General features: G+C 45.2%; 1 protein-coding gene across 2 annotated transcripts in view; it reads right to left on the bottom strand.

The window, feature by feature from the left end:
- Window positions 1–23,446, bottom strand: part of LOC110505332 (kinesin-like protein KIF26B) — a 168,834-nt gene extending 145,388 nt beyond the window's left edge. For both annotated transcript variants that reach the window (XM_021584512.3, XM_036962480.2), the window contains exons 1-2: window positions 22,856–23,446; window positions 22,071–22,466 (exon numbers count right to left, since the gene is read on the bottom strand). In XM_021584512.3, the coding sequence (XP_021440187.3) occupies window positions 22,071–22,466; window positions 22,856–22,915 (456 nt within the window). In that variant the 5' untranslated portion in view covers window positions 22,916–23,446. The remainder of the gene's footprint in view (window positions 1–22,070; window positions 22,467–22,855) is intronic.
- Window positions 23,447–27,043: the final 3,597 nt, after the last annotated feature.

The raw sequence follows: 27,043 nt of genomic DNA, 5'->3' as shown, positions 1-27,043 counted from the left end.
GTTCTGTTATTTCCGCTGAAGGCATTAAGATGGATCCCGCTAAGGTCCAAGCTGTCATTGATTGGCCCGTCCCTAAGTCACGCGTCGAGCTGCAGCGCTTTCTCGGCTTCGCGAACTTCTATCGTCGTTTCATCCGTAATTTCGGTCAGGTGGCAGCTCCTCTCACAGCCCTTACTTCTGTCAAGACGTGCTTTAAGTGGTCCGTTTCCGCCCAGGGAGCTTTTGATCTCCTCAAGAATCGTTTTACATCCGCTCCTATCCTTGTTACACCTGACGTCTCTAGACAGTTCGTTGTCGAGGTTGACGCGTCAGAGGTGGGCGTGGGAGCCATCCTTTCTCAGCGCTCCCTCTCTGACGACAAGGTCCACCCATGCGCGTATTTTTCTCATCGCCTGTCGCCGTCGGAACGTAACTATGATGTGGGTAACCGCGAACTGCTCGCCATCCGGTTAGCCCTAGGCGAATGGCGACAGTGGTTGGAGGGGGCGACCGTTCCTTTTGTCGTTTGGACTGACCATAGGAACCTTGAGTACATCCGTTCTACCAAACGACTTAATGCGCGTCAGGCGCGTTGGGCGCTGTTTTTCGCTCGTTTCGAGTTCGTGATTTCTTATCGTCCGGGCTCTAAGAACACCAAGCCTGATGCTTTGTCTCGTCTCTTCAGTTCTTCAGTAGCCTCCACTGACCCCGAGGGGATTCTCCCTGAGGGGCGTGTTGTCGGGTTGACTGTCTGGGGAATTGAGAGGCAGGTAAAACAAGCGCTCACTCACACTCCGTCGCCGCGCGCTTGTCCTAGGAACCTTCTTTTCGTTCCCGTTCCTACTCGTCTGGCCGTTCTTCAGTGGGCTCACTCTGCCAAGTTAGCCGGCCACCCTGGCGTTCGGGGTACGCTTGCTTCCATTCGCCAGCGTTTTTGGTGGCCCACCCGGGAGCATGACACGCGTCGTTTCGTGGCTGCTTGTTCGGTCTGCGCGCAGACTAAGTCCGGTAACTCTCCTCCTGCCGGCCGTCTCAGGCCGCTTCCTATTCCCTCTCGACCGTGGTCTCACATCGCCTTAGATTTTGTCACCGGACTGCCTTCGTCAGCGGGGAAGACTGTTATTCTTACGGTTGTCGATAGGTTCTCTAAGGCGGCTCATTTCATTCCCCTTGCTAAGCTTCCTTCTGCTAAAGAGACGGCACAAATCATCATCGAGAATGTTTTCAGAATTCATGGCCTTCCGTCAGACGTCGTTTCGGACAGAGGTCCGCAATTCACGTCTCAATTTTGGAGGGAGTTTTGCCGTTTGATTGGGGCTTCCGTCAGTCTCTCTTCCGGCTTTCACCCCCAGTCTAACGGTCAAGCAGAACGGGCCAATCAGACTATTGGTCGCATCTTACGCAGTCTTTCTTTTCGTAACCCTGCGTCTTGGTCAGAACAGCTCCCCTGGGCAGAATACGCCCACAACTCGCTTCCTTCGTCTGCGACCGGGCTATCTCCTTTTCAGAGTAGCCTCGGGTACCAGCCTCCGCTGTTCTCATCTCAGTTCGCCGAGTCCAGCGTCCCCTCCGCTCAGGCTTTTGTCCAACGTTGCGAGCGCACCTGGAAGAGGGTCAGGTCTGCACTTTGCCGTTATAGGACGCAGACTGTGAGGGCTGCTAATAAGCGTAGAACTAAGAGTCCTAGATATTGTCGCGGTCAGAGAGTTTGGCTCTCCACTCAGAACCTTCCCCTTAAGACGGCTTCTCGCAAGTTGACCCCGCGGTTCATTGGTCCGTTCCGTATTTCTCGGGTCATTAATCCTGTCGCAGTTCGACTTCTTCTTCCGCGATACCTTCGTCTCGTCCACCCGGTCTTCCATGTCTCCTGCATCAAGCCCGTCCTTCGCGCCCCCGCTCGTCTCCCCCCCCCCCCCCATCCTTGTCGAGGGCGCACCCATCTACAGGGTCCGTAGAATTTTGGACATGCGTCCTCGGGGCCGTGGTCACCAGTACCTCGTAGATTGGGAGGGGTACGGTCCTGAGGAGAGGAGTTGGGTTCCCTCTCGGGACGTGCTGGACCGTGCGCTGATCGAGGATTTCCTCCGTTGCCGCCAGGTTTCCTCCTCGAGTGCGCCAGGAGGCGCTCGGTGAGTGGGGGGGTACTGTCATGTACTGTCATGTTGTGTCTTGTCTCTGTCCTTTCCCTTCACCCTGTCTCCCTCTGCTGGTCGTTGTTAGGTTACCTTTTCTCCCCCGCTTTCCCCCAGCTGTTCCTTGTCTCCTCTGACTACCCATTCACCCCGTTTCCCACCTGTTCCCTTTTTCCCTCTGATTAGGTCCCTATATCTCTCTCTGTTTCTGTTCCTGTCATTGTCGGATTCTTGTTTGTTGTGTTTCATGCCTGAGCCAGACTATCGTCATGTTTGCTGTAACCTTGTCCTGTCCTGTCGGAATCTGCCGGTCTATCTGAGCCTACCTATGTTTGGTTATTAAAGAAGCTCTGTTTAAGTTAGTTCGCTTTTGGGTCCTCATTCACTCACCATAACAGGTATAACATCACCGATACATTTTCTAATGAAGCTGGTGATGGAGGTGGTTATCTCAGTGTTATCGGTGGAGTATCTAAACATATTCCAATCAGCGCTAGCAAAGCAGTCCTGTAGCATAATCTCTGATTCTGGCAGAGTTGGGACCAAGTCATTGTTTTACAAGTCACAAGTAAGTCCCAAGTTTTAGCACTCAAGTCCCAAGTCAAGACAGGCAAGTCCGAGTCAAGTCTCAAGTCAAGTCTCAAGTCCTAAACTTTCAGTTTCGATTCCTAAACAAGTCATAATGTGCTCTTCACCAAATGTAATACCATTTCATATTTTTAACAAAAGTAATAGTTAGTATATTACATTTCCGCAAATCATGCATGCTTTAAAAAAAATATATACATATTACTTTCCAAATAAACTTTATATGTCCATGGAAATAAATGGGTAGCCATGAGAAAGACATGAGAATAATTTTGCACGCCCGATTTTTCAGTTTTTGATTTGTTAAAAAAGTTTGAAATATCCAATAAATGTCGTTCCACTTCATGATTGTGTCCCACTTGTGGTTGATTCTTCACAAAAAAATACAGTTTTATATCTTTATGTTTGAAGCCTGAAATGTGGCAAAAGGTCGCAAAGTTCAAGGGGGCCGAATACTTTCGCAAGGCACTGTATGTCAATGGTTTCAGGATCAGCAGTAACATAAGGCAGGATTTAGGCTTCCAACTGCCTGGCCAGTTGTAGCTCAATCTTGGGTGCAATGATCACGTTCCCGCACTGACTGACAGTGAGTAGGCTCATTGATTTAACGTTACGTTAGCCTACATGCTACACTAGCAAAGTTACAGTGCCTTGCGAAAGTATTCGGCCCCCTTGAACTTTGCGACCTTTTGCCACATTTCAGGCTTCAAACATAAAGATATAAAACTGTATTTTTTTGTGAAGAATCAACAACAAGTGGGACACAATCATGAAGTGGAACAACATTTATTGGATATTTCAAACTTTTTTAACAAATCAAAAACTGAAAAATTGGGCGTGCAAAATTATTCTGCAAATCTACCAAGACCTGGCCGTCCCTCTAAACTTTCAGCTCATACAAAGAGAAGACTGATCAGAGATGCAGCCAAGAGGCCCATGATCACTCTGGATGAACTGCAGAGATCTACAGCTGAGTTGGGTGACTCTGTCCATAGGACAACAATCAGTCAGTCGTATATTGCACAAATCTGGCCTTTATGGAAGAGTGGCAAGAAGAAAGCCATTTCTTAAAGATATCCATAAAAAGTGTCGTTTAAAGTTTGCCACAAGCCACCTGGGAGACACACCAAACATGTGGAAGAAGGTGCTCTGGTCAGATGAAAACAAAATTGAACTTTTTGGCAACAATGCAAAACGTTATGTTTGGCGTAAAAGCAACCCAGCTGAACACACCATCCCCACTGTCAAACATGGTGGTGGCAGCATCATGGTTTGGGCGTGCTTTTCTTCAGCAGGGACAGGGAAGATGGTAAATTTGATGGGAAGATGGATGGAGCCAAATACAGGACCATTCTGGAAGAAAACCTGATGGAGTCTGCAAAAGACCTGAGACTGGGACGGAGATTTGTCTTCCAACAAGACAATGATCCAAAACATAAAGCAAAATCTACAATGGAATGGTTCAAAAATAAACATATCCAGGTGTTAGAATGGCCAAGTCAAAGTCCAGATCTGAATCCAATCGAGAATCTGTGGAAAGAACTGAAAACTGCTGTTCACAAATGCTCTCCATCCAACCTCACTGAGCTCGAGCTGTTTTGCAAGGAGGAATGGGAAAAAATTTCAGTCTCTCAATGTGCAAAACTGATAGAGACATTCCCCAAGCGACTTACAGCTGTAATCGCAGCAAAAGGTGGCGCTACAAAGTATTAACTTAAGGGGGCTGAATAATTTTGCACGCCCAATTTTTCAGTTTTTGATTTGTTAAAAAAGTTTGAAATATCCAAGAAATGTCATTCCACTTCATGATTGTGTCCCACTTGTTGTTGATTCTTCACAAAAAAATACAGTTTTATATCTTTATGTTTGAAGCCTGAAATGTGGCAAAAGGTCGCAAAGTTCAAGGGGGCCGAATACTTTCGCAAGGCACTGTATATGTATCGGGGCGGCAGGGTAGCCTAGTGGTTAGAGCATTGTAACCGGAAGGTTGCAAGTTCAAATCCCCGAGCTGACAAGGTACAAATCTGTCGTTCTGCCCCTGAACAGGCAGTTAACCCACTGTTCCTAGGCCGTCATTGAAAATAAGAATTTGTTCTTAACTGACTTGCCTGGTTAAATAAAGGTAAAAAAAATAAAAAAATAAAAAAATAAAAATAAATATACAGCTGTTGGCTATATTAGCCATGACTTACTGTTCTTTGTTCAGCTTCAAATGTCGAACAAAGTTTGAAGTTGTTGCACCTCCATCTGTAACTTTCTTACTGCATGTTTTGCAAGTTGCAATCCGTTTTTGGATTTTTTTAAAGTATCATCTTTCCAAGGGCTCCATCTGAATGCACTGCCACGCACAACTTTTTCTCAGCTGGCACAATTTGATTGGCTGCTGTCCGATTCAAACTGTAATCCATTAAATGAAGAGTTGATGCACTGAACACTTTTTTTAACAGCATAGTTTTTATTATTTGGGCTTGGAGAGGGTATCAAGTCAGTTCGAGTCAAAGGCTCAAGTCCAAGTTAAGTCACGAGTCATTGGCGTTAAAGTCAATGTTGAGTTGCAAGTCACCATATTTGTGATAGTTCCAATTCATGTGACTCGAGTCCACACCTCTGGATTCTGGTGACCATTTCTCAATGGAGCGAGTCATGGGTACTTCCTGTTTGAGTTTGTGCTTGTAAACAGGAAGCAGGAGTATGGAATCATGATCTGATTTGCCGAATGGCAGACGAGGGAGGGCCTTGTATGCTTGCTTGTGGGTAGAATAACAGTGGTTTAGGACTTTATCGGCCCTAATTGCGTTGAAGACGTGTTGATGGAAGTTAAGCATCACGTGTCTTAGTGACGCAGAGTTAAAATCACCGGCAACCAGAAAAGCAGCCTCTGAATGTAGGTTTTCTTGCTTATTTTATAGCCTTGTACAGTTCATTAAGTGCCAGCTTGTTATTTTTCTTGTCCTGAGGTAGAATGTAGACAACAGCCAAGATAACAGCTGAAAACTCCCTCGGAGGTAGAAGAGTCGGCATTTGACCATATTCCAAGATGGGTGAACAGTGGGTCGACACTTACACCGCGCTAGAGTTAGCACACCAGTTGGTGTTGATGTAGGAACAAACCCCTCCCCCCTCAATTTCCCCGACTCCACAGTCCTGTCCGCCCTGTGAATGGCGAATCCATTGAGTTGGATAGCCATGGGGGGTATCTTGTCAAAGAGCCATTTTTTTTTTAAAGCAAAGAATATTGCAGTTTTGAGAGTCCCGTTGTCGGAGGTTGTCCATCTTATTATCGAGTGACTGCACATTGGCCAGTAGAATGGAGGGAAGAAGTGGCTGGTTTTCCCTTCGCCTTAATCTCACCAGCATTACCCCCCTATTGCCTTTTCAACGGCGGTGTTTCCTCTTGGGGAGCACGGAAATTGGGTCGGAATTTACAGAGAGAGCACAGGGCAGAGTCGAAGTTTAAGCCGGAATTGGGGTAAGTGACTGCTGTTCTTGTGAGTTGTGAGAAATTAATAGCGGATACATTTCTTGAAAATAAAGTAAAAATGAACAACAAAATAATCACAAAATAGCAAAGTTGGCGCTTGCAAAACGGTGGCCATCCAATACGGCGCCATCTAGAGAGATGGAGGGGGGAGGCTGAGTGGAGAATTGCAAGAGCAAGGAGGAGAGAGGCAGAGGGAGATAAAGGGAGGAAGGTATATGTCTGAGAGAGAAATATGTCTGAGTGTGGCGGTAAGCTGCAGAGGTGAGTCTCCTCATTGCTCCCTTCCCTGCCCACCCCAACCACACACACTCCACCGGACAAGCTGCACTGTCAGAGATAGCATAATGTCTCTCTTACTGGCCGGCAGACACACACACACACACACACGCATGCACGTATGCACGCAAACAGACGCACTGACTGCCTGAGACACCATTTCCCAAGCAACCCTGCATCTATGGAAAACAGCAGGTAATGAATCATCGTGAGTTGCTATGGCAATTAATGTAGCATGTTGCCATGGCAACAGAATGCTTGCAATGTTTTTTCTTTGTTGTTAATCTACTGTGAACATCACAGGAGAGCTGTGAGTAGTCATGCGTAGTGTCTAGTTGTACATGTATACAGTGCCTTCAGAAAATATTCATACCCCTTGACTTTTTCCACATTTTGTTGTGTTACAGCCTGAATTTAAAATAGATTACATTGCAATGTTGTGTCACTGGCCAACACACAGTACTCCATAATGTCAAAGTGGAATTATTTTTTTTTAGAAATGTTTACAAATGAATTAAAAATGAAAAGCTGAAATGTCTTGAGTCAATAAGTATTCAGCCCCTTTGTTATGTCAATCCCATATAAGTTCAGGAGTGAAAGTTTGCTTAACGAGTCACATAATAAGTTGCATGAACCACTCTGTTCGGGTGGTGCTCGGCGGTCGTCGTCACCGGCCTACTAACTGCCACCGATCCCTTTTTCCCTTTTCTGTTGGTTTGGTCTGATTTGTTTCACCTGTTTCTTGTTTAGACTTTTAGTTTGGCTATTTAAGTCGGCCTGCTCTTCGTGCGGGCTTGTTAATTCCCACTTTGTATGTGTGGTTGTGCGATCTTGGTTAGGTTCCTGTTTTGGGCATTTGTTTTATGACGCTCAGTTTGGTTGTATAGACTATTTTACCCAGTGCTGAATAAAGCGCTATTCAAAACTTTCTGCCTCCTGCACCTGACTCTGCACCCACTACGCCTAAGATTGTTACAGAGGTTTTGCAATGCCTCGCAAAGAATGGCACCTATATTAAAAAAGCAGACAATGAATATCGCTTTGAGCATTTTGAAGTTATTCATTACATTTTGGATGGTGTATAAATACATCCAGTCACCACAAAGATACAGGCGTCCTTTTAAAACCAGTTGCCGGAGAGGAAGGAAACCGCTCAGGGATTTCACCATGAGGCCAATGGTGACTTTAAAACAGTTGAAGAGTTTAATGGCTGTGATAGGAGACAACAGGATGGATCAAATATTGTAGTTACTCCAAAATACTAACCTAATTGACCGAGTGAAAAGAAGGAGGAAGCCTGTACAGAATCAACATTTTCCGAAACATGCATCCTGTTTGCAACAAGACACTAAAGTAAAACTGCCAAAAAGTTGGCAAAAAAACTTTATGCCCTGAATACAAAGCGTTATATTTGGGGCAAATCCAACACAACACATCACTGACTACAACTCTTCATATTTTCAATCATGGTGGTGGCTGCATCATGTTATGGGTATGCTTGTCATCGGCAAGGACTAGGGAGGTTTTTAGGAACATATAAATGGAATAGAACTAAGCACAAGCAGTAACCTAAAACACAAGGCCACCACCATGATTGAATAACCTAAAACACAAGGCCAAATATACACTGGATTTTCTTACTAAGATGACATTGAATGCTCCTGAGTGGCAGAGTTAAATTTTTGACTTAAATCGGCTTGAAATCTATGGCAAGACTTAAATATGGCTGTCTAGCAATGTGTTTGTGTGAACTGATCTACTTCTAAGCAGACTGTATTTAGTCTCAAGCAAATAAATAGAAAAAACACTCACACACTCACAGGCCCAAATACTGTCTCTCTATGCCTACTTTCCTATTTCTCTCATCCCTCTCTACCAGCCTCCCTCAATCCCAAGATTGGCCAGAGGACCAGAACCCTGTAGCTACACAAACACACGCACACACACACACACACACACACACACACACACACACACACACACACACACACACACACACACACACACACACACACACACACACACACACACACACAGAGACTCACTCACTCACTCACTCACACACACACAAACAATCCAATTAGAGCCAATCCAAACGTAAACAGGGTCAGCGAGAGAGAGGGAGCCAAGTGAAAAGGGATTGACAGAGAGAACCCTACTTATCTCCCAATTATTCCCTCTATCACCTGTCTCTGTCCAGAGCGTAGTAAACAACAGCCCCGCTCTCGGCATCTCTCAGTAATTGGAAAAGTTTAACAAGGGCCAGTTTCCCATTAGAGAAAGGTTGTGGGTCAGAACAGACAGGCAATCTCTCCTCTCTCCTCTCCTCCCCCCTCCACCCCTCATCCCTCTACCACCCTAGCTCACAGAGAGATTGGAAACAGAGGGAACAGAACATCAAAGCAGAGCTAGAGAGGGATGTTGTTTGTTGAGGAGGAGAGCGAATGGACAGCAAATTATATTTGTCTTACAGAGGGAGGAGGATGAAGGTAGGAAGAGGAGAGAGGGAGGAGAGGAGAGTTAGGAATAGCACAGCAACTGTAATGGTCAGTTATATAACTGTCGGATTTCAAACTGGGTGGGTGCTTGTAGCTGTCTTCATGAACACACACACACACACACACACGCATCTTTCCCTATAGAAAACTGACCATATCTGCAGAAACAGAGGGGAGGTTGAAGGGTACAGAGAAGTGAACCCGTCAAGTCTTCCAGTCTTCCGGTAAGCCAGCCAGTCAGCCAGCCAGTCAGTCAGCCAGCCAGCAAGTCAGTCAGTCAGTCAGTCAGTCAGTCAGTCAGTCAGTCAGTCACTGTGTGTTTGTGTGTTTCTACCTCCAATCCATTAGCCGTAATATGCAGCATCTTATCAGTCCAGCGGGTAAAGGAAGCAGAAATTAGCATTACATTAGATAGAGAGCAGACACAAAGCAGCCATGCTGATGATTATCTATAAAGATATATTCTCTAAAAGTAATTCAAAAGCTCTTCCTGATCTGTCTCTAAGTCTGTCCCAGTTGCTGAAGCAGTCTCTGTTTCTCTCTCTCTCTGCCTCTCTTTTTTCTGTGTAAAAGACGAGCTATCATCACAGTGCTAATGTCAACTAAATGTAATATCTACCTATTTCCCCCCACCCCCAATTCTCATATCCATTCTTACTTTTTTGTGGTTGCCCCCCCCCCACTCATGTGGTTATCCCCCACCTCCAACACACACACACACACACACTTAACCCCTGCGCATTTAACTCAGGAATGCACTTACAGAGCTCATAAAACATGCTCTCTGAGAGCTAGAGTGTGTGTAAGTAAGGGCCTCTGGGTCTAACCTTTAAAGCTGTATCCTCTATTACCCCCCCCCCCCCCCTCCCCCCGTACTGCTGGTCAATAACAGGACAAACACACACACACATACACCGTGATGCATACTTAAAGGTATTCCACAAAATGACTGAAACTTGAAGTGAAACTCTGGGATAGTTCATAGCTGTCCAGCCCTCTTATAACCAGGTGCAAGTAGTTTCTTATTAACCTCTCCCAGGACTATCCCAAAACCAATTGAGGCTGATCACCCTAAGCATCATCATCATCAGTGGAACAGAACATAGACGTGTGTCCCTATCTGAACCTAGCTATTGTAGCAAGCATTCTAAGTAAAAACCTGGTCGGAAGATTCCCGGAATGATGAGGAAATCAGTAGGAAATCCGGAATCCTCCAAACTGGATTTGTGGAAAAACTGGGATTTATTTGTATTTTTATCTGCAACCCTATTCACAGCTCAAGTCTGTTCACCTGCTTAGGGCCCAAAATGACGACCCGGCGAAAGATACTGTATACAAAACATTTTTTATTCTGGTGCAGCAATAAAGCACTTCATGGGAGTAGCATTTTCAGATTATACCCCAGTTTGAAACTACCCACTGTGGGCACAGACTAGTTTTGATTTGCATTTGGTTGAGTTGTCAACGAACGTGCATTCAACGTGAAATCAACAAAACAAATCGCCATGTCATTGGATTTAGGTTTTAAAAAATTATACAAAATTCCCTTACGCTGACAACTTCTTGAAAACATTTCAACATTGATTCAAAGTCATCACATAGATTTTTGGGGGGGTTGAAATGAGGTGGAAACAACGTTGATTCACCCAGTTTTTGCCCAGTGGGCAGCTGCTTCTACAGCACATCATGCAGCCTGATGTGAACTTAGCTGGCTGCTGTATCTATCCTTCTCTTCTTCAGCCCCTATAGCTGTAGCCGTTCTCTCTTCTTCCTTCCTCCCCCTTAAGCTGAGCAGCCTCCTGCACTAACTCACCAGAGAGAGAGAGAGAGAGAGAGAGAGAGAGAGAGAGAGAGAGAGAGAGAGAGAGAGAAAAGCTACTGATACTTTCCTTAGAACTGAACACATACACTGCATTTCAATGTTTTTATGATTTGTCATTATCTCAACCCCTTTCGAGCCCACAAAGAGGCACATCTATACTGACACATAATTTAAACTTTCAGCTGGCTCCTACCTGACTTACAGGTATATTGGTGTAGCCTATTGTAGTTCTATACGGTATAAACAGCAGTAAGGTGAGATCCCACAATCCGTAATTACTTCTGTAATAACATGGGTGTGTGTGTGTTCCCTGTACTGACATCAACCATCCTTGAGCTATAATACTGAGCTGGACACAGGGGAACATAGTTAATCAGGTTCCCTATAGATCCAGCTTCGCCTCTCAAGTCAAACCTTCATAACTGAACAGCGATAACTGTTTAAGTTCTCTCTCTCTCTGTCTGTCCCTGTCTCTGTCTTTCTCTCTCTCTGTCTCTCTCTCTGTCTCTCTCGCTCGCCTCCTCCCCTTTCTCCCTCCCTTTATATATCTCTGTCACACATACACAAACACTCCTCCAGTCTCCGACACGTTCAACACCTCCGACTCAGAAATAACCGTCAGCCAGCGTCAGTGAGAGCTGGGGGAGATGAGAGGAGGAGCATTTAGCACTACTGGAAATAACAGCTTAGTCATCCACACATCTTCTGTCGTCTGCCTGGGAACAACAACACTAGTGCTGTTTTCATGGGTCCGTCTAGCACCCTATGAAAAGAGAGTGTGTGTGTGTGTGTGTGTGTGTGTGTGTGTGTGTGTGTGTGTGTGTGTGTGTGTGTGTGTGTGTGTGTGTGTAAATGCACGCGTAACGTCATATGCTATTTGGAGAGAGAAGCTGTAACATGTATATATATATATATTGAGTAGAGTGAGCCAATAAGGCTCGTAACAACCAAGCTAAAACCAGACCATCTCTGACTGGTCCGGCTGTTACACCTCCACAGAGACCCGTCAATCACACCACATACACTACATGATCAAAAGTATGTGGACACTCGCTCGTCGAATATCTCATTCCAAAATCATGGGCATTAATATGGAAATGGTCCCCTTTTTCTGTTCTAACAGCCTGCACTCTTCTGGGAAGGCTTTCCACTAGATGTTGGAACATTGCTACGGGGGCTTGCTTCCATTCAGCCACAAGAGCATTAGTGAGGTCAGGCACTGATGTTGGGCGATTAGGCCTGGCACACAGTCAGTGTTCCAATTCATCCCAAAGGTGTTCGATGGGGTTGAGGTCAGGGCTCTGCGCAGGCCAGTCAAGTTCTTTCACACCGATCTCAACAAACCATTTCTGTGTAGACCTCGCTTTGTGCATAGGGGCATTGTCATGCTGAAACAGGAAAGAGATTTCCCCAAACTGTTGACAAAGTTGGAAGCACAGAATCGTAATGTCATTGTATGCTGTAGAGTTTAGATTTCCCTTCACTGGAACTAAGAGGCCTAGCCAGAACCATTAAAAACCGCCCCAGACCATTATTTATCCTCCACCAAACTTTACAGTTGGCACTATGCATTCAAGCAGGTAGCGTTCTCCTGACATTCGCCAAACCCAGATTCGTCCGTCGGACTCCCAGATGGTGACGCTTGATTCATCACTCTAGAGAACGCATTTCCAGTGCTCTCGAGTCCAATGGCGAGAGCTTTACACTACTCCAGCAGACGCTTAGCATTGTGCATGGTGATCTTAGGCTTGTGTGCGGCTGCTCGGCCATGGAAACCCATTTCATGAAGCTCCCGACAAACAGTTATTGTGCTGACGTTGCTTCCAGAGGCAGTTTGGAACTCGGTAGTGAGTGTTGCAACCGAGGACAAACAATTTTTACGTGCTACGCACTTCAGCACTCGGCAGATGTGTTCTGTGAGATTGTGTGGCCTACCACTTCGTGGCTGAGCCATTGTTGCTCCTAGACGTTTTCACTTCACAATAACAGCCCTTACAGTTGTCCGGGGCAGCTCTAGCAGGGCAGACATTTTACAAACTGACTTCTTGGAAAGGTGGCATCCTATGATGGTGCCACATTGAAAGTCACTGAGCTCTTCAGTAAGGCCATTCTACTGCCAATGTTTGTCTATGGAGATTGCATGGCGGTGTGCTCAATTGTATACACCTGCCAGCAACGGGTGTGGCTGAAATAGCCACATCCACTAATTTGAAGGGGTGTCAACATACTTTTGCACGCACACACACACACTCTGTGCAGAAATAAGGGTGACAGCCCAACAGCAGCATGATAATCTAAGATAATGTCATACCAACCACACACACACACACACATATATATACAGACCCTCTAGAGTGGGGCAGGGAAGTAAGGGCAGAGGGAGGGAGGGAGGGGTAAAAGCTTGTAGGGATCTTGCATCCAGCCCTGTGCAACCATGCTGGTTTAAACCAACAAAGTAGGAGCAGCTTACACTCACCTGCTGGGACACAATCACACTGCCCAGTGTGCACGCTTGTGTGTGTGTGTGTGTGTGTGTGTGTGTGTGTGTGTGTGTGTGTGTGTGTGTGTGTGTATAAACTGATCGAAGCAGACTGTATTTGGCCTCAAGAAAAGAAATAGAAAAAACACTTGCTTTACAGAAACACACACATTCTCCTTTACACACGAGTACACTCACAGACCCAAATCAATGGAGAGAGGCACACACACAGACACACACCCACAACCTCACACACAGACACACACAGACACATACTCACTACCACAATCATACACACAGACACACACCCACACACACCCACAACCACACGCGTACACGGCTCATCAGCTGCTGTAATTGATTATTCAGACATGCACTGTCTTGAAATAAGTCTGCATTTCTGCAGTGTTTGGGGTGTGTGTGTGTGTGTGTGTGTGTTTCTTCAGCAAAACCCAGTAGCTGGGACAGAGGAAGAAAATGCATTTTCTCCACTTGTTTTTATTTATTTCCGAATACATTAATATATTTGTCATTTTGTTTGAGGAGGGAAATGGAGCTGGCACTCGGTGTTGCCATGGTAGCAATGGCCCAATGTTCCAAATGACACGGCAGGATACATGCTTCCAAACACACAACCAATAAGGTAGACAAGCTGACCCTTTATGGTGCCGGACGAACCTCTCTCTCTCTCTCTCTCTCTCTCTCTCTCTCTCTCTCTCTCTCTCTCTCTCTCTCTCTCTCTCTCTCTCTCTCTCTCTCTCTCTCTCTCTCTCTCTCTCTCTCTCTCTCTCTCTCTCTCTCTCTCTCTCTCTCTCTCTCTCTCTCTCTCTCTCTCTCTCTCTCTCTCTCTCTCTCTCTCTCTCTCTCTCTCTCTCTCTCTCATTAAATCATCCCCAATACACCCTCTCGTCGCCCCTTAATTCATGTCATGAAACATTAACAGAGAGGAGTTTGAATTGGCCTTAAAAGTAGGTCAGAAAGTTTGTGAACCAAACCAGGATTACACACGTTCAATAACACTTAGATGGAGGGAAGGAAGAAGGAGGAAGGAGGAGAGAAAGGAAGGATAGTCGGGAAAGGAGGAAAAGGGGCAAGGACCTAAGTACAAAGCAGCATCATTATCATGAAAGGCCAGGAGAATGACACATTGACACGCACATATGCACGAACACACACACACACACACACACAGTTTCCAGTTCATTTAAAGCCCCTGATGACAGAGGCATGGTGTGTGTAATTAGTCATGTTTGCTGGGTGATTATAAGTGTGATTATATGTGTGGGTTTTCTCTTCATACTGTAATAACACAATTAGGGAGGAAAGAGACACTTCCCGGCACAGTGTGTGTGTGTGTGTGTGTGTGTGTGTGTGTGTGTGTGTGTGTGTGTGTGTGTGTGTGTGTGTGTGTGTGTGTGTGTGTGTATTCAATATCAGGCTATTTTCCATCCCTGCCCTGTCCTCGGCTGTTCCACAGCCTCATAAGCTAACTTGTCTTACTTACAGAGTATTGGAGTTAATTAATTCTTTATGCATTTGCATAACCGCAAAAGTCAACACAGAGTACTTGATGCAATCTTCTGCACAGTAAGACAGAAATAATGGTGTTCCAAAAAAGGCCCAGCTGCCAGGACCACAAATACAAACTCCATCTAGACACAGTTGCCCAAGAGCACACAAAAAACTATACCTTCCTCAGCCTAAACACAGGTAACTTCCACAAAGCTGTGAACGATCTGAGAGACAAGGCAAGAATGGACCTTCTACGCCATCAAAAGGAACATCATATTTGACATCCCAACTAGGATCTGGCTAAAAATATTTGAATCAGTTATAGAATCCATTGCCCTTTATGGTTGTGCGGTCTGGGGTCCGCTCACCAACCAAGAATTCACAAAATGGGACAAACACCAAATTGAGACTCTGCATGCAGAATTCTGCAAAAACATCCGTGTACAACCTAAAACACCAGATACTGCTTGCAGAGCAGAATTTGGACGATTCCCATCTAATTATCAAAATCCAGAAAAGAGATGTTCAGTTCTACAACCAAACCTTCCATAATAAACATTCCATAACTAGAAGTGTTCCCTAAGAAAGCTGGTCCTGGGGCTCTGTTCACAAACAGACCCCACAGAGCCCCAGGACGGCAACACAATTAGACCCAAGCAAATCATGGGAAAACTAAAACATAATTACTTGAAACATTGGAAAGAATTCACCAAAAAACTGAGCAAACTTGAATGCTATTTGGACCAAAACAGAGAGTACACAGAATACCTGACCATTGTGACTGACCCAAAATTAAGGAAAGCTTTGACTATGTACAGACTTCGTGAGCATAGCCTTGCTATTGTTCGAGGCTACCATAGACAGACCTGGCACACCGCCCACAAAATGAGGTGGAAACTGAGCTGCACTTCCTATCCTTCTGCCAAATGTATGACCATATTTGTCAAGTATACTCCCTCTCTGGGGCTCTAGGTCACCAGGTTGCTCATTATTACACACACCTGTCACCAGCGCCTCATCAGACTCACCTGGACTTCATCACCTTCCTGATTACCTTCCCTATATCACTCCCTTTGGTTCCTTCCCCAGGCGTTATTGTTTCTGTTCCGTTGTTTCAAGTCTGTACGCTGCTCGTGGTTCGTCTATGTTTGTTTATTTATTAAATGATTCACTCCTTGTACTTGCTTCCCGACTCTCAACGTACACGTTACAATGTTAGAGACACATATTTCCCTCGGATTACACAGACCCACAAAGAATTTGAAAACAAATCCAATTTTAACAAACTCCCATATATATATATATATATATATATATATATATATATATATATTAGCGAAATACCACAGTGTGCCATCACAGCAGCAAGATGTGTGACCTGTTGCCACAAGAAAAGGACAACCAGTGAAGAACACACACCATTGTAAATACAACCCATATTTATTTATTTTCTGTTTTGTATTTGAACCGGTTGCACATTGTTACAACACTGTACATTGCCATAATATAACATTTAAAATGTTATTTTGATTGTAATGTTTACTGTTCGTGTTTGATTGTTTATTTCACTTTTGTTTATCTATTTCACTGGCTTTGGCAATGTAAACATATGTTTCCCATGCCAATAAAGCCCTTTGATTTGAAATTGAATTGACTTGAAATTGAATTGACTTGAAATTGAATTGACTTGAAATTGAATTGACTTGAAATTGAATTGACTTGAAATTGAATTGACTTGAAATTGAATTGACTTGAAATTGAATTGACTTGAAATTGATTTGAGAGAGACAGAGAAAGAAAAAGGAGAGAGAAAAGTAGAGAAAATGAAAAGAGGGGAGAGGGGGAGAAGTGAGAGAGAGACGAAATGAAAGAGAAGTTGAGAAGTGTGGAGGGTGACACTTCAAAGAGAGAGGGAGCAAGTGATAGTGGAAAAGAGAGTAAAGGGAAAGAGACGGATACAGAAGGAGCCACTAAGAAGTCTGTATGAGAAGCTCTTCCATTCAGCCGCCATCAGCATCCCTCCCTCCCTCTTCCTTTCTCATCCATCCATCCCTTCTCGCTGTATTGACGAAGGGACCTCTTTATATGGTAATGCCTTTCCCACCTGAGAGGCATGAAGAGGACATTAACGCTCACGCTCACACACACACACACGCACGCACGCGCACACACACACACAGGCGTGAAGAGCACATTAGCGTTGACTGAGATATGTATGCAGCTCACATCTGTCATATGTCGCTGCCGTAGCAACGGAGGGTGCCACGGTTACGAGAGCGATGATGTGTGTGTGTGTGTACGTTCGTGCATGCGTGTGTGCGTGTGTGTGTGTGTACAAGGCTAGGTGGTAATTTACCAACACTGCTCTAATGTAGTGGTACTGTATGTTACAGGGGAGTCCGTAAGAGAAATTAAACCTCTCCAAACTGAGATCTGAGCCAGCGACACTCCTACTTGTACATTCTAGCACATATTCCTCATGGCTCACACAAACACACACACATCACACACGCACGTCACACACTCTGATCCACTTTACTGAGCTGAACCTGACTAACCAAGAACAGACCGCTCACCAGCTACGATTTGGGTTTGGGACACACACACACACACACACACACAGGAACCAGGACTTGAATGACTTCAGCTTTGGTACCAGATGTGCCTCTGAGCCTCCAGCTACAAATATGTCTATAAAAATCCTCCCATGCGGTGTCACTGACATCTACCTCTTTTTCCCTGACCCGTCTCCTCCCTCCATCTCTCCCTCACTCCCTCTCCTCCTCCCTCTCCTCTGCCATTATTACTAACACAACCCCTCTAGAGGCCATATCTTGCTCTCTTCACTCCCTCTATTCGTACATTTCTCTCCTTCCTCCCATACATTGTCTATCCCTGTTCTTCTTTGAGAGCCCTCCTCCTCTTTCCTCCTGTAGTTGGTTGGTCAGTCATATACCTTAACCACAGCACAGCTAACAAACACATCCACTTCAAAGAGAAAGGAAAAGACACGCAAACACACACACTGTGTGATTTCAGATCTCTTCATTAGAAATAGACAGATGAGGGGGAGGAAAGGAGGAATGGGAAGGGAGAATGGGGGAGGCAAAAGCCCCCTCCTGCTCTGCTGTACCTAGTCATGCAAATTAGGTAAATTAGGCTACACTTATTCCCTCTCTTTCACTTTTTTCTCCTTTGTTCCTTCTCTCCATTGCCCTCCAACCCTGAGCCTTGCAGACACACATGGCAGTGGCAGGTTGCAGCGAGTGACATTTTCCGAACATGGACTCCGTTGCTGCACTCTTCAACTGTGTGGTGTTGTGTGTGTTTCTGTTCCCCGTGTGTTGTGTGCGGACGCTCAGCAGAGACTGAGAACCAGGTCTCTCTACAGTGGCTCTGTGAAGGTCATGATTAGCATAGCAATACTCATGTCTGTTGGTTCTGTCAGGGGGGGGGGGAGGGGGGGGGGGGAGGAGGCAGGAGAGGTGATGGATGCACCGTGGCCGCGTCCCAAATTCCACCCTATTCCCTACATAGTGCACTGCTTCTGACCAGGTTCCAATTGGCTCGGGTCAGAAGTAGTGCACTATGTAGGGAATCGGGTGGTATTTGGGACAGAACCTGTGTCCCTTGTCTCCTCTGAGAGACCTACTAGCTACCAGCCATGTTCCTGTCAGAACAACAGAGATTTGCCCAAACAACAACCCCTCAAACTCTCTCTCGTCCCATCACTAATAGCTTTGTACGAGCCAGAACAGCTCTGGACATGAGGACCCGAGTCTATTGCAGGGCCCCTTCCATAATAACAGTACTCTTTTTTTTCTTTCCCAACGATGAGAATACAAACTCATCATATCAAACCATTCCATTTGTGTCTCTCTCCTGATAAGAAAGTTGCCCAGCCAGAGAGCTCAAACAGCAACTAAAGTCAGTCAACGTCCCTTTACACCAATCATCAATATGACTGCACTCCAATAATAATGATACTGATGCTGATGACGCTGATGATGATGATGATGACTCCGATGATGAGGATGATGACTCCGATGATGATGATGATGACGATAAGTGTCGGCCGTTCCAAATGGCCCGCCACATATGGCTGCCCTCCAACATGGCTCTGAATGGAAAAGTCTGTTATGTCCGTTCTTTGAATTACAATTCTATGTGGAAGCCTGTGCATTTACCTGCTGAGTGCAATTCACTAGGAGAGTGTCAAACGTTCAACCTGTAATCCACTATAATACTAACATACCCACACTCTCCAGTCAATTACCACTATGTAATGGAGGCTGGGAAAAAGGTTAACTTTATCTGAACCCTCTCTCTCTCTCACACACACGCACACGCACACACACACGACTAAACAGTGAGATTCTCCCACCCTTAACAATACCGCGCTCCATATGACCCCTTCACTAAACCTGCAGCTTCCAGAAGGTGTCCATACGAACATCGTGTATCATTTATATTGACTTAATCGACAAGACAGTTCATTGTTCAAGTCAAGATCCTGATGTTAGATAGGGATTTTGCAGGTAGAGACCTTGGGACTATCTGCCATTTTTGTCAAAAACGAGTTAACCGCATATAATTAATCTTTAGATGGTTCTTCATATGTTTGTGATGTTAAAAAAAAAATGTTTTTTTTTTTTTACTAAATCAAACCAAGTCTAAGTTCATTGGTCGCGTACACAGATTTGCAGATGTTAATGCAGGTGAAGTGAAATTCTTGCATAAACCCTTCATAAACCCTTATCTAAGGTCCAATCACAAGCCTGAACAAATACAGAGGGACCAATCAGAACACATCTTTGCAATCTCCCTTAAAGTATGGTCTAGGCTAGTCTGGACAGCAATACTGGCACGCAAGCAAAACTAAACAACACTGTCAGAAACCTTAAATGTTGTCACATCGTTGTTCAGTGATGGCAGTTAATAATTAGTCTGGTGAGCATAATACATTTCTTCATGTATTTGAGGATGTGCTCTGACTATCTTGGTAAAATAGTGTCATTCTATAATTTATGTATTCAAATAGCTACAGTTGTCATAAAGAAAGAAGAATTTACTACAAAACAGTTCTGAGATCAGAGATGTGAAAACGTTCATGCTCAATATCTCAGAACTATGCCTTGTGCAGATAGATCCTTATAGTCCCAAGGTCACGAGGTGGTCCCCAAATTTTTTTTGTTTCTCCCAGTTCCCACTATGATTTCAATAGAAATCTGTTCAGTTTCCACTGCAAGTTGACCCTGTGTCTGAAACTTCACCCCTGGTTGTTCGGTCTGATAGGTGAGCTCCTCAACGTTGTGCAACATTGATTTCAGATAGAAATACACCATGTAGAACAAACACCCCTCTCTGACATTTAGAAAAAGGCAGGGCTGCCCAACCCTCTTCCTGGAGAACTGCTAAATTAGGATTGGGCTGAAAACCTACAGGACAGTAGATCTCCAGGAAGAGGGTTGGGCTGAAAACCTACAGGACAGTAGATCGCCATGAAGAGGGTTGGACTGAAAACCTACAGGACAGTAGATCTCCAGGAAGAGGGTTGGACTGAAAACCTACAGGACAGTAGATCTCCAGGAAGAGGGTTGGACTGAAAACCTACAGGACAGTAGATCTCCAGGAAGAGGGTTGGGCTGAAAACCTACAGGACAGTAGATCTCCAGGAAGAGGGTTGGGCTGAAAACCTACAGGACAGTAGATCTCCAGGAAGAGGGTTGGACTGAAAACCTATAGGACAGTAGATCTCCAGGAAGAGGGTTGGGCAGCCCTGGAATAAGGGATCGTGTCAGCTCTATTGATGGCATTTCTATCGGCAAAGTTCCACAACTTTTGCCTACTGAACGCGGCCCAGCTGTCTGTTGCTATACAGCACCCCGTGTCCCTACTGAGGACTGCTCTGGTCCCTCACTTATAGGCCTACCACTCACTCATCACCTGTGCACTGTCAGCAGTGACCACGGTCAGCAACCATGTCTCAGAGCAACCTTCTCTATTGCCAACAAACAGTAGGGTGTGCTGTAGATACAACCACACCGGAATGGCAGACTATGGAGAGAACCCTAGACCTTCAAACACACTTGTTCTCAAATACAGTACCAGGCTGAAAGAAAATCCAACTTTTATGCACCATGGTTAGGCTGGGCTAGAATGGGGAGATGGTTCAGAGAAAGATTGAGTTTAAGCATAAGGTTAGAAGTTCATAAGCACTCTACATCCCCTCAGAATAGACCCGTGGATGAATGGGCCAATTACGCACATTGGGAGTCCAAACCGAACTCATTTTAATCGGTTTTAATTGGGATCCCACCAGTACCACCCCTCCCCCTGCGGTCTTAACGACCCGTGGTCTTTTTACAGCAGCCAGGATCATGACGCGGTTCCTCTGTTCGCTCTGGGTTGACTGTACGCGCGCTGTGCCACGCAGAACGCTGCTATTTGTAACCAATTAACACCGTCCCCGCGGGCTGCATTCGTCACTCTGTAGGACCTAGACTCTTGGCAATGCAGATAACTTGGCAAGGCCGCCTAAAATCCGCAACATGTTGAAAAAAAAAAACTCAATCGGGCATATAGGCCTATTGTGCTCTATAGCGAGAGAACCCTCTTTACGCACACACACGCGGGCGCGCAAACAATCACACGCGAGCACAGGCACGCGTGCACACACACACACACACACACACACACACAAATATACATACATACACACACACCTGCACAGTGAAACGAGTCTGTGCCTCTGACAAAATTCATTTGTAGCATTCATTTATGACAGTGGGAAATACAAATACATAGGTAGCCAAATACCACAGTAAATAACCCAACTATGGACACGAAAAAAACTATCGGCCTAATGGAAAGCATCCATTATATTAATCGCCAAAAAAATGCGTAATGAAGCAAATTGAACTCATTTATTTACATTTTGGATAAAGCTGATGGACAAGAAATCAAATTGTATTATCATATTTGTTTTGGCATAATACCAGTTATAGAACGAGCACCCCGCACAAAGCCTTTGAACGGAGCTTTTCCAATAGGCTCTCTGGCTCTACAGCCCAAGCACAACACAACACAAACAGGGTAGTAGTCAGATTTACCATTATCCAACTCACTATCCAACTCCAACTCACTACTCATATCATGCGTCTTTTTACATGGAAACAGAAAACAGTCATTCCATGTATGGAGATGTCAATATTCCCAATATGGTACGTCTGATGGTCTTTGTAGAGTTCGCCAGATTCAGAGGATGCTATAGCCGAGCAGCATTGCATATAGCCGGGCTTACCTTGCTGGAGTAGGGGCCGGGAATCAGTAGCTTCAGCGCCTGTCTCTTCAGCTCCGCCAGCCGGGCATTGCAGTGCTCACACCATATCCCCCTCTCCCTCTCAGAACCAGGGGAGCTCCCGCTGCCAGAGCCAGGCGAACCTGTACCGAAACCTGGCGAGCCACCTAGAGACCCAGGGGAACCGGTCCCGATCCCTGGAGATATGGTCCCGGGGGAACCGGAGAAGGATCCCGGGGACGAGGTGCCAGATCCTGGGGAGGGGGTGCCTGTGGAGCTGGGCATAGATCCGGCTCCCTCTGGAGCTGGTCGGCTGCCGGTCCGGGACTCCTCATAGGCCTTTCTGTACCATGTCTCCGGGGAGAAGGAGGTTGATTTTGTCGGGGAGGTGTCGGTAATCTGTTGGGAGCAACATAAAGGCAAGCCTACCATTTAAATTGGGGAGACGCACAATAACGCACTAGTCACTATACGTGGTCTTTGCAATGTTAATAAACTGCACCACAGCCGAAAAAATCCACGTAAGTCTAAAGTTTGAACACAAATTGCAAAAAAGCATTTAAAAAACTAAAGGTGAGTATGATATTTGCGTTCCCTAACTATAGCCTACTCTCTTCGCCGCAGTAATTAAGTGCCTACACTCAAACCTGTAGCAAGCATACAGTTACTGCTCTGTTGGAATGCATGAGCGCTCATCAGTAGTGCACGACTCACTGTTGTTGTTGCCACAATTATCACTGATATAATCATCCAATCCATTTATACTACTATTCATTAGAAATACTTACCCCGTATTTTCTGCTCCTGCTTGTCACAGACCTCTCTTTGGTCCCAGACAGAGAAGTCATGTTGAAGGTGAGGAGATGGGAAGGGAGGATTGGGGAGAAATAAATCTCGGTTGTTTTACATCCAAGAAGACCAAATAGATTTAAATTAATTCCACGCCCCTCCGCGCTTCTCAATCATGAACCAATATCACGCAGATTGGGTATCCATATAGCCTACTGTATTCAACCATGAAAAACAACGACCTAACAGTAAGTCCACTCAAATTGATCCAATAGGCGCAATAATTAGTTCCAATCCACGGTCTCCTTTAGCGACTTGAAAGTGGGGGACAGACGGGTTTCTCTCTCTGGGAGCGGCGAAGTGCAGCAGGCAAGGCGGTGGCAGAGTGAATTCTGCCGCTGCCGCACAGGCTCAACGTTGAGACAGTGGGGACGCCGCGTCTGCAGCGCTATAGCCCACACCACAGTCCAAGGCAGAGCAGAGGCACAGCCGTGGTATTCCTCTGGCTGTCTGTACGCCTGCAAACTGCAGGAGGCTCCGTGCTCATCTGAAGGCAGAGGTGCAGACTGGAGAGAGTGGCGCTCACATCTGGCTGGGGGAGGGTCCTCTCTGCCCCCTCCTCACTGGCCGACCAATACCGTATCAATGCTTGGTTGACTGACAGGTGGCAGCTAATTTCCTATGTCAACTTTTGGAGGGGGTAAATTCTGACTAGGGAGTAAGGTAGTAACAGATGCGTAGCCTATGATAGACTATGGTTGCAAGAGAGTGGTGTGCATTAAAAAGGTACCTGGATCAGGGGTGTGCTATGTATAGTTGGATCAAAGAGGTTTAGGCCTAATCAAGAATATAATTCAGAATTATCATCATCTTCACCACCACTACCACAGAAACGAGGTATATTTCTAAGCAATAAGGTAGTATTAAATCATTCACTGGAGAGGTTTTACACAAAACACAATCACTCAACTCAAACCCCCCCAAAAAGCTTGAGTTTATTGTCCTATTCATGCATAGTCTCGTTCAATTAATTTGTGTTTCGCATTCTGAGGATAATGCACATAGGGGGTGCTGGTGGTGTCATGTTAATGAAAGCATATTGCTGCTGTGATTTATGGGATTGACACAGCGTGGGGTTTTGATGTTGTTTGTGGATGCACAGCGCCATCTGGTGTCACTGCATGGCCTAGCACAACAGATGAAGATAAAACAATGTTTTATGTCACTGCAAATATTTACAATACCTCAATATATTCTGTATCAGATTTTGAATCTAGAACAATACAACAATTAGGCAAGATGATGGTTACATTTGTCATTATTCTCAGAAGGTGTGAGTGTGTGAGTGTGCGTGCATGCAAGAGTGTGTATGTGTGTGTGTGTGGGGGGGGGGGGGGGGGGGGGGGGGGTCATCCACGGTCATCATGCTAACAAAGTCTTTGTAGACGATGGCGTTCTTGGCAGGTTCCAGAACAGCTGACATAATCTCCTCCATCTCCTGCTGGGTGAAGAGCTCTCCTGCACAGAGGAACTCATTGGAACAATAGATCTTTATTCATCCATTATACAGACACAATCACAACTTTCGCTAACACATTACCAAACACACCATACACGCACACAACACGCTGGGAGCAGCACGGTGTCCACCACAGAACAGCCAGCCCCTGCAGTTTAAAGTGGGCCTTGCTCAAAGTCACAACGGCAGTAGGTGGCTCCTGAGATAGTGATGGCAGTTGCCTTTATAACTTTCAGGCTACCGCCACCCCTTAGCAGGGTTTCTCAATGTTGATTCTGGGGACACACTCTTTGCTGAATGTCACTCCAGCTGAGCATCTGTTAGATACTAATAAGTGCATCTGCTTGGTCGAAGGGAACCAGTAAACTGGAAGTGATCTTTTCTTGAAATATGCTCAGAATTAATACTGTAGTCAACCAGAGACTATATTGCTGATCTGGGAGATATCATCATATCATGTTTGTACAGTAGATTGTTATCTGTCAGTAGCTGTCAAAATCTTTGACCACTGGAGGGCATGAGTACTGTAATATCACCTTGCTGTAATCAAAGAACACATTAATGTTAATACAAAGTGACAAGATGCAACAGATTTGTGATTTCGGGCCAATGATTCTGTGGTTTTCTATGTTGCTTCCACATTACCTGCCTGTGTCAAGTACTTTGTGACTCGTTATCTCCTCCGGTTCCAAATGTCCCTTGTTCAACTGATCTGATGCAAAATGAACCCAAGGTATGGTCCTAAACAGTCTATAAAAGAAGGAATCTAACATAAGAGCCTACAGTTTACATACAGAAACAAAACAGGCTACATACAGAAGCAAAACAGTCTACTTACAGAACTTAGACAGTCGACAACATATAACCACAAGATAAGAATGTATACAATCTACATTCAGAACCTATACAGTCTGCAATAGAGGGAATTAACCCAAGATAACCAATACAGTCTACATTCAGAACCCATACAGTCTGCAATAGAGGGAATTAACCCAATATAATCAATACAGTCTACATTCAGAACCTATACAGTCTGCAATAAAGGGAATTTACCCAAGATAACCAATACAGTCTACATATACATCCTCAAAGGCCTGGAGCAGCAGGTCCTCAGGGATGGGCCAGAACCTGCATACCTGCACACACACACGCACGCACACACACACACACACACACACACACACACACACACACACACACACACACACACACACACACACACACACACACACACACACACACACACACACACACACACACACCGGTGTGCTGGAGTTTATTTTCCAAACTGCAGCCTATAGTGTAGAATACATCTAGCATGGTTGGTAGTGTCGTGTAGGATGAATACCTTCTTTCAGGAAGCAGCATATGGAAACAGGCTGAGGAGGACTATTACAGTCATATGGTTTTATTTGAACCTCTCAGATGTATTGCATTCCATGACAGTGGTTAGGATGTACACAGGATGTCACAAACACACAGTCACAACACAATGGACATCCTTTTCAATGCAGTTTTATTCTCCAGATCTGGGTGACTATGTATGGGGCACATGAAACAGAGTGTGATGGGTAAGCCTGTCTGAGAGCTGAAGACTTGTGTTAGCTCCCAGAGCCTGTTAGGTGGTGCTGACTGTCAGAGTGGTGATAAGTGGGCAGGGTGTGTTAGGCTTGAGTTAGTTAGAAGGACACACCCTGTAAACATGACACAACTCAACAGATGGCACAACACAACACAACACAATGTTTACGATCAAACCATTATGAACTCCCCTCTCTCTGTCTCTCTCCCTCTCTCTCTCTCTCTCCCCTTTCTGTTTTTCTCTCAAGCCCCACCCATCTGTTGTCCGCATCTCCCTTCCATCTCAATGACTCCTCTGTGTCCTGTGTCTCAATCTGTTTTTCATTATTGTTTACTTTGGCCCTGCTCTGTTTCTCCTCCCCCTTTCTCTCTCCGTTTTGTCATCCCCCCTGTACTTTTTCTTCTCTCTCCAGCCTGAGGCTCAGTGGACACAGGAAGTAGTTAAGTGTTGTTGGAGTGTCTCTCAGATAGTCTGTTACTCCTCGGGTGCTTATAGAAACAGTCTGGACCACACACGCATACACACACCTTTAACACAATCTCATACAGAACATCCCTGCAAGTAAGTGAAATATATCAATCACATCATGTTTGTATAAGGTGTCACAAAGTGCCACGCCAGTGACAGGCAGACAGTTAACAGAAGTGTTATCCCATACTAAGACCGGGTAGTAAAAGGTGGGAGTGATTATGCCTGTTTCATCAGCGAGCTACAACCTTGTTTCTTATCTTTATAGTGAATCCCACCTCCTTCTGGACACACATACTCTGTCTATATTTGGAGTGAACTGATCTAAGGTCAGTTTTGCTATGTGTAAGAACAGAGGCAGCATTTTTCTCGGGTAATTCAGGAATAATTTATATATTTGCATTTCTTAATTATTAAATTTTTCAGGGGGTGTTGCAGCACCCTCAGCACCCCTAATTCCCGCAGCTATGTGTAAACCTGTTAGTAGGCCTGGCCATATCTGTGATAACTTAGGTCAGGAATAACCAAGGTGAATTTAATGAGAAAAAAATCCCTCTGGAATTGATCACTGTAAAATAACCAATTAAGGCCAATGTTGTCACTTAGCCTACCATAGCT

Source organism: Oncorhynchus mykiss, chromosome 25 (assembly GCF_057628025.1).
Source record: "Oncorhynchus mykiss isolate SJ-2025 chromosome 25, ASM5762802v1, whole genome shotgun sequence".
NCBI classification, from domain to species: Eukaryota; Metazoa; Chordata; class Actinopteri; order Salmoniformes; family Salmonidae; genus Oncorhynchus; species Oncorhynchus mykiss.
The sequence above is the reverse complement of the archived record's forward strand: the minus strand, read 5'-3'. Positions and strand labels throughout refer to the sequence as shown.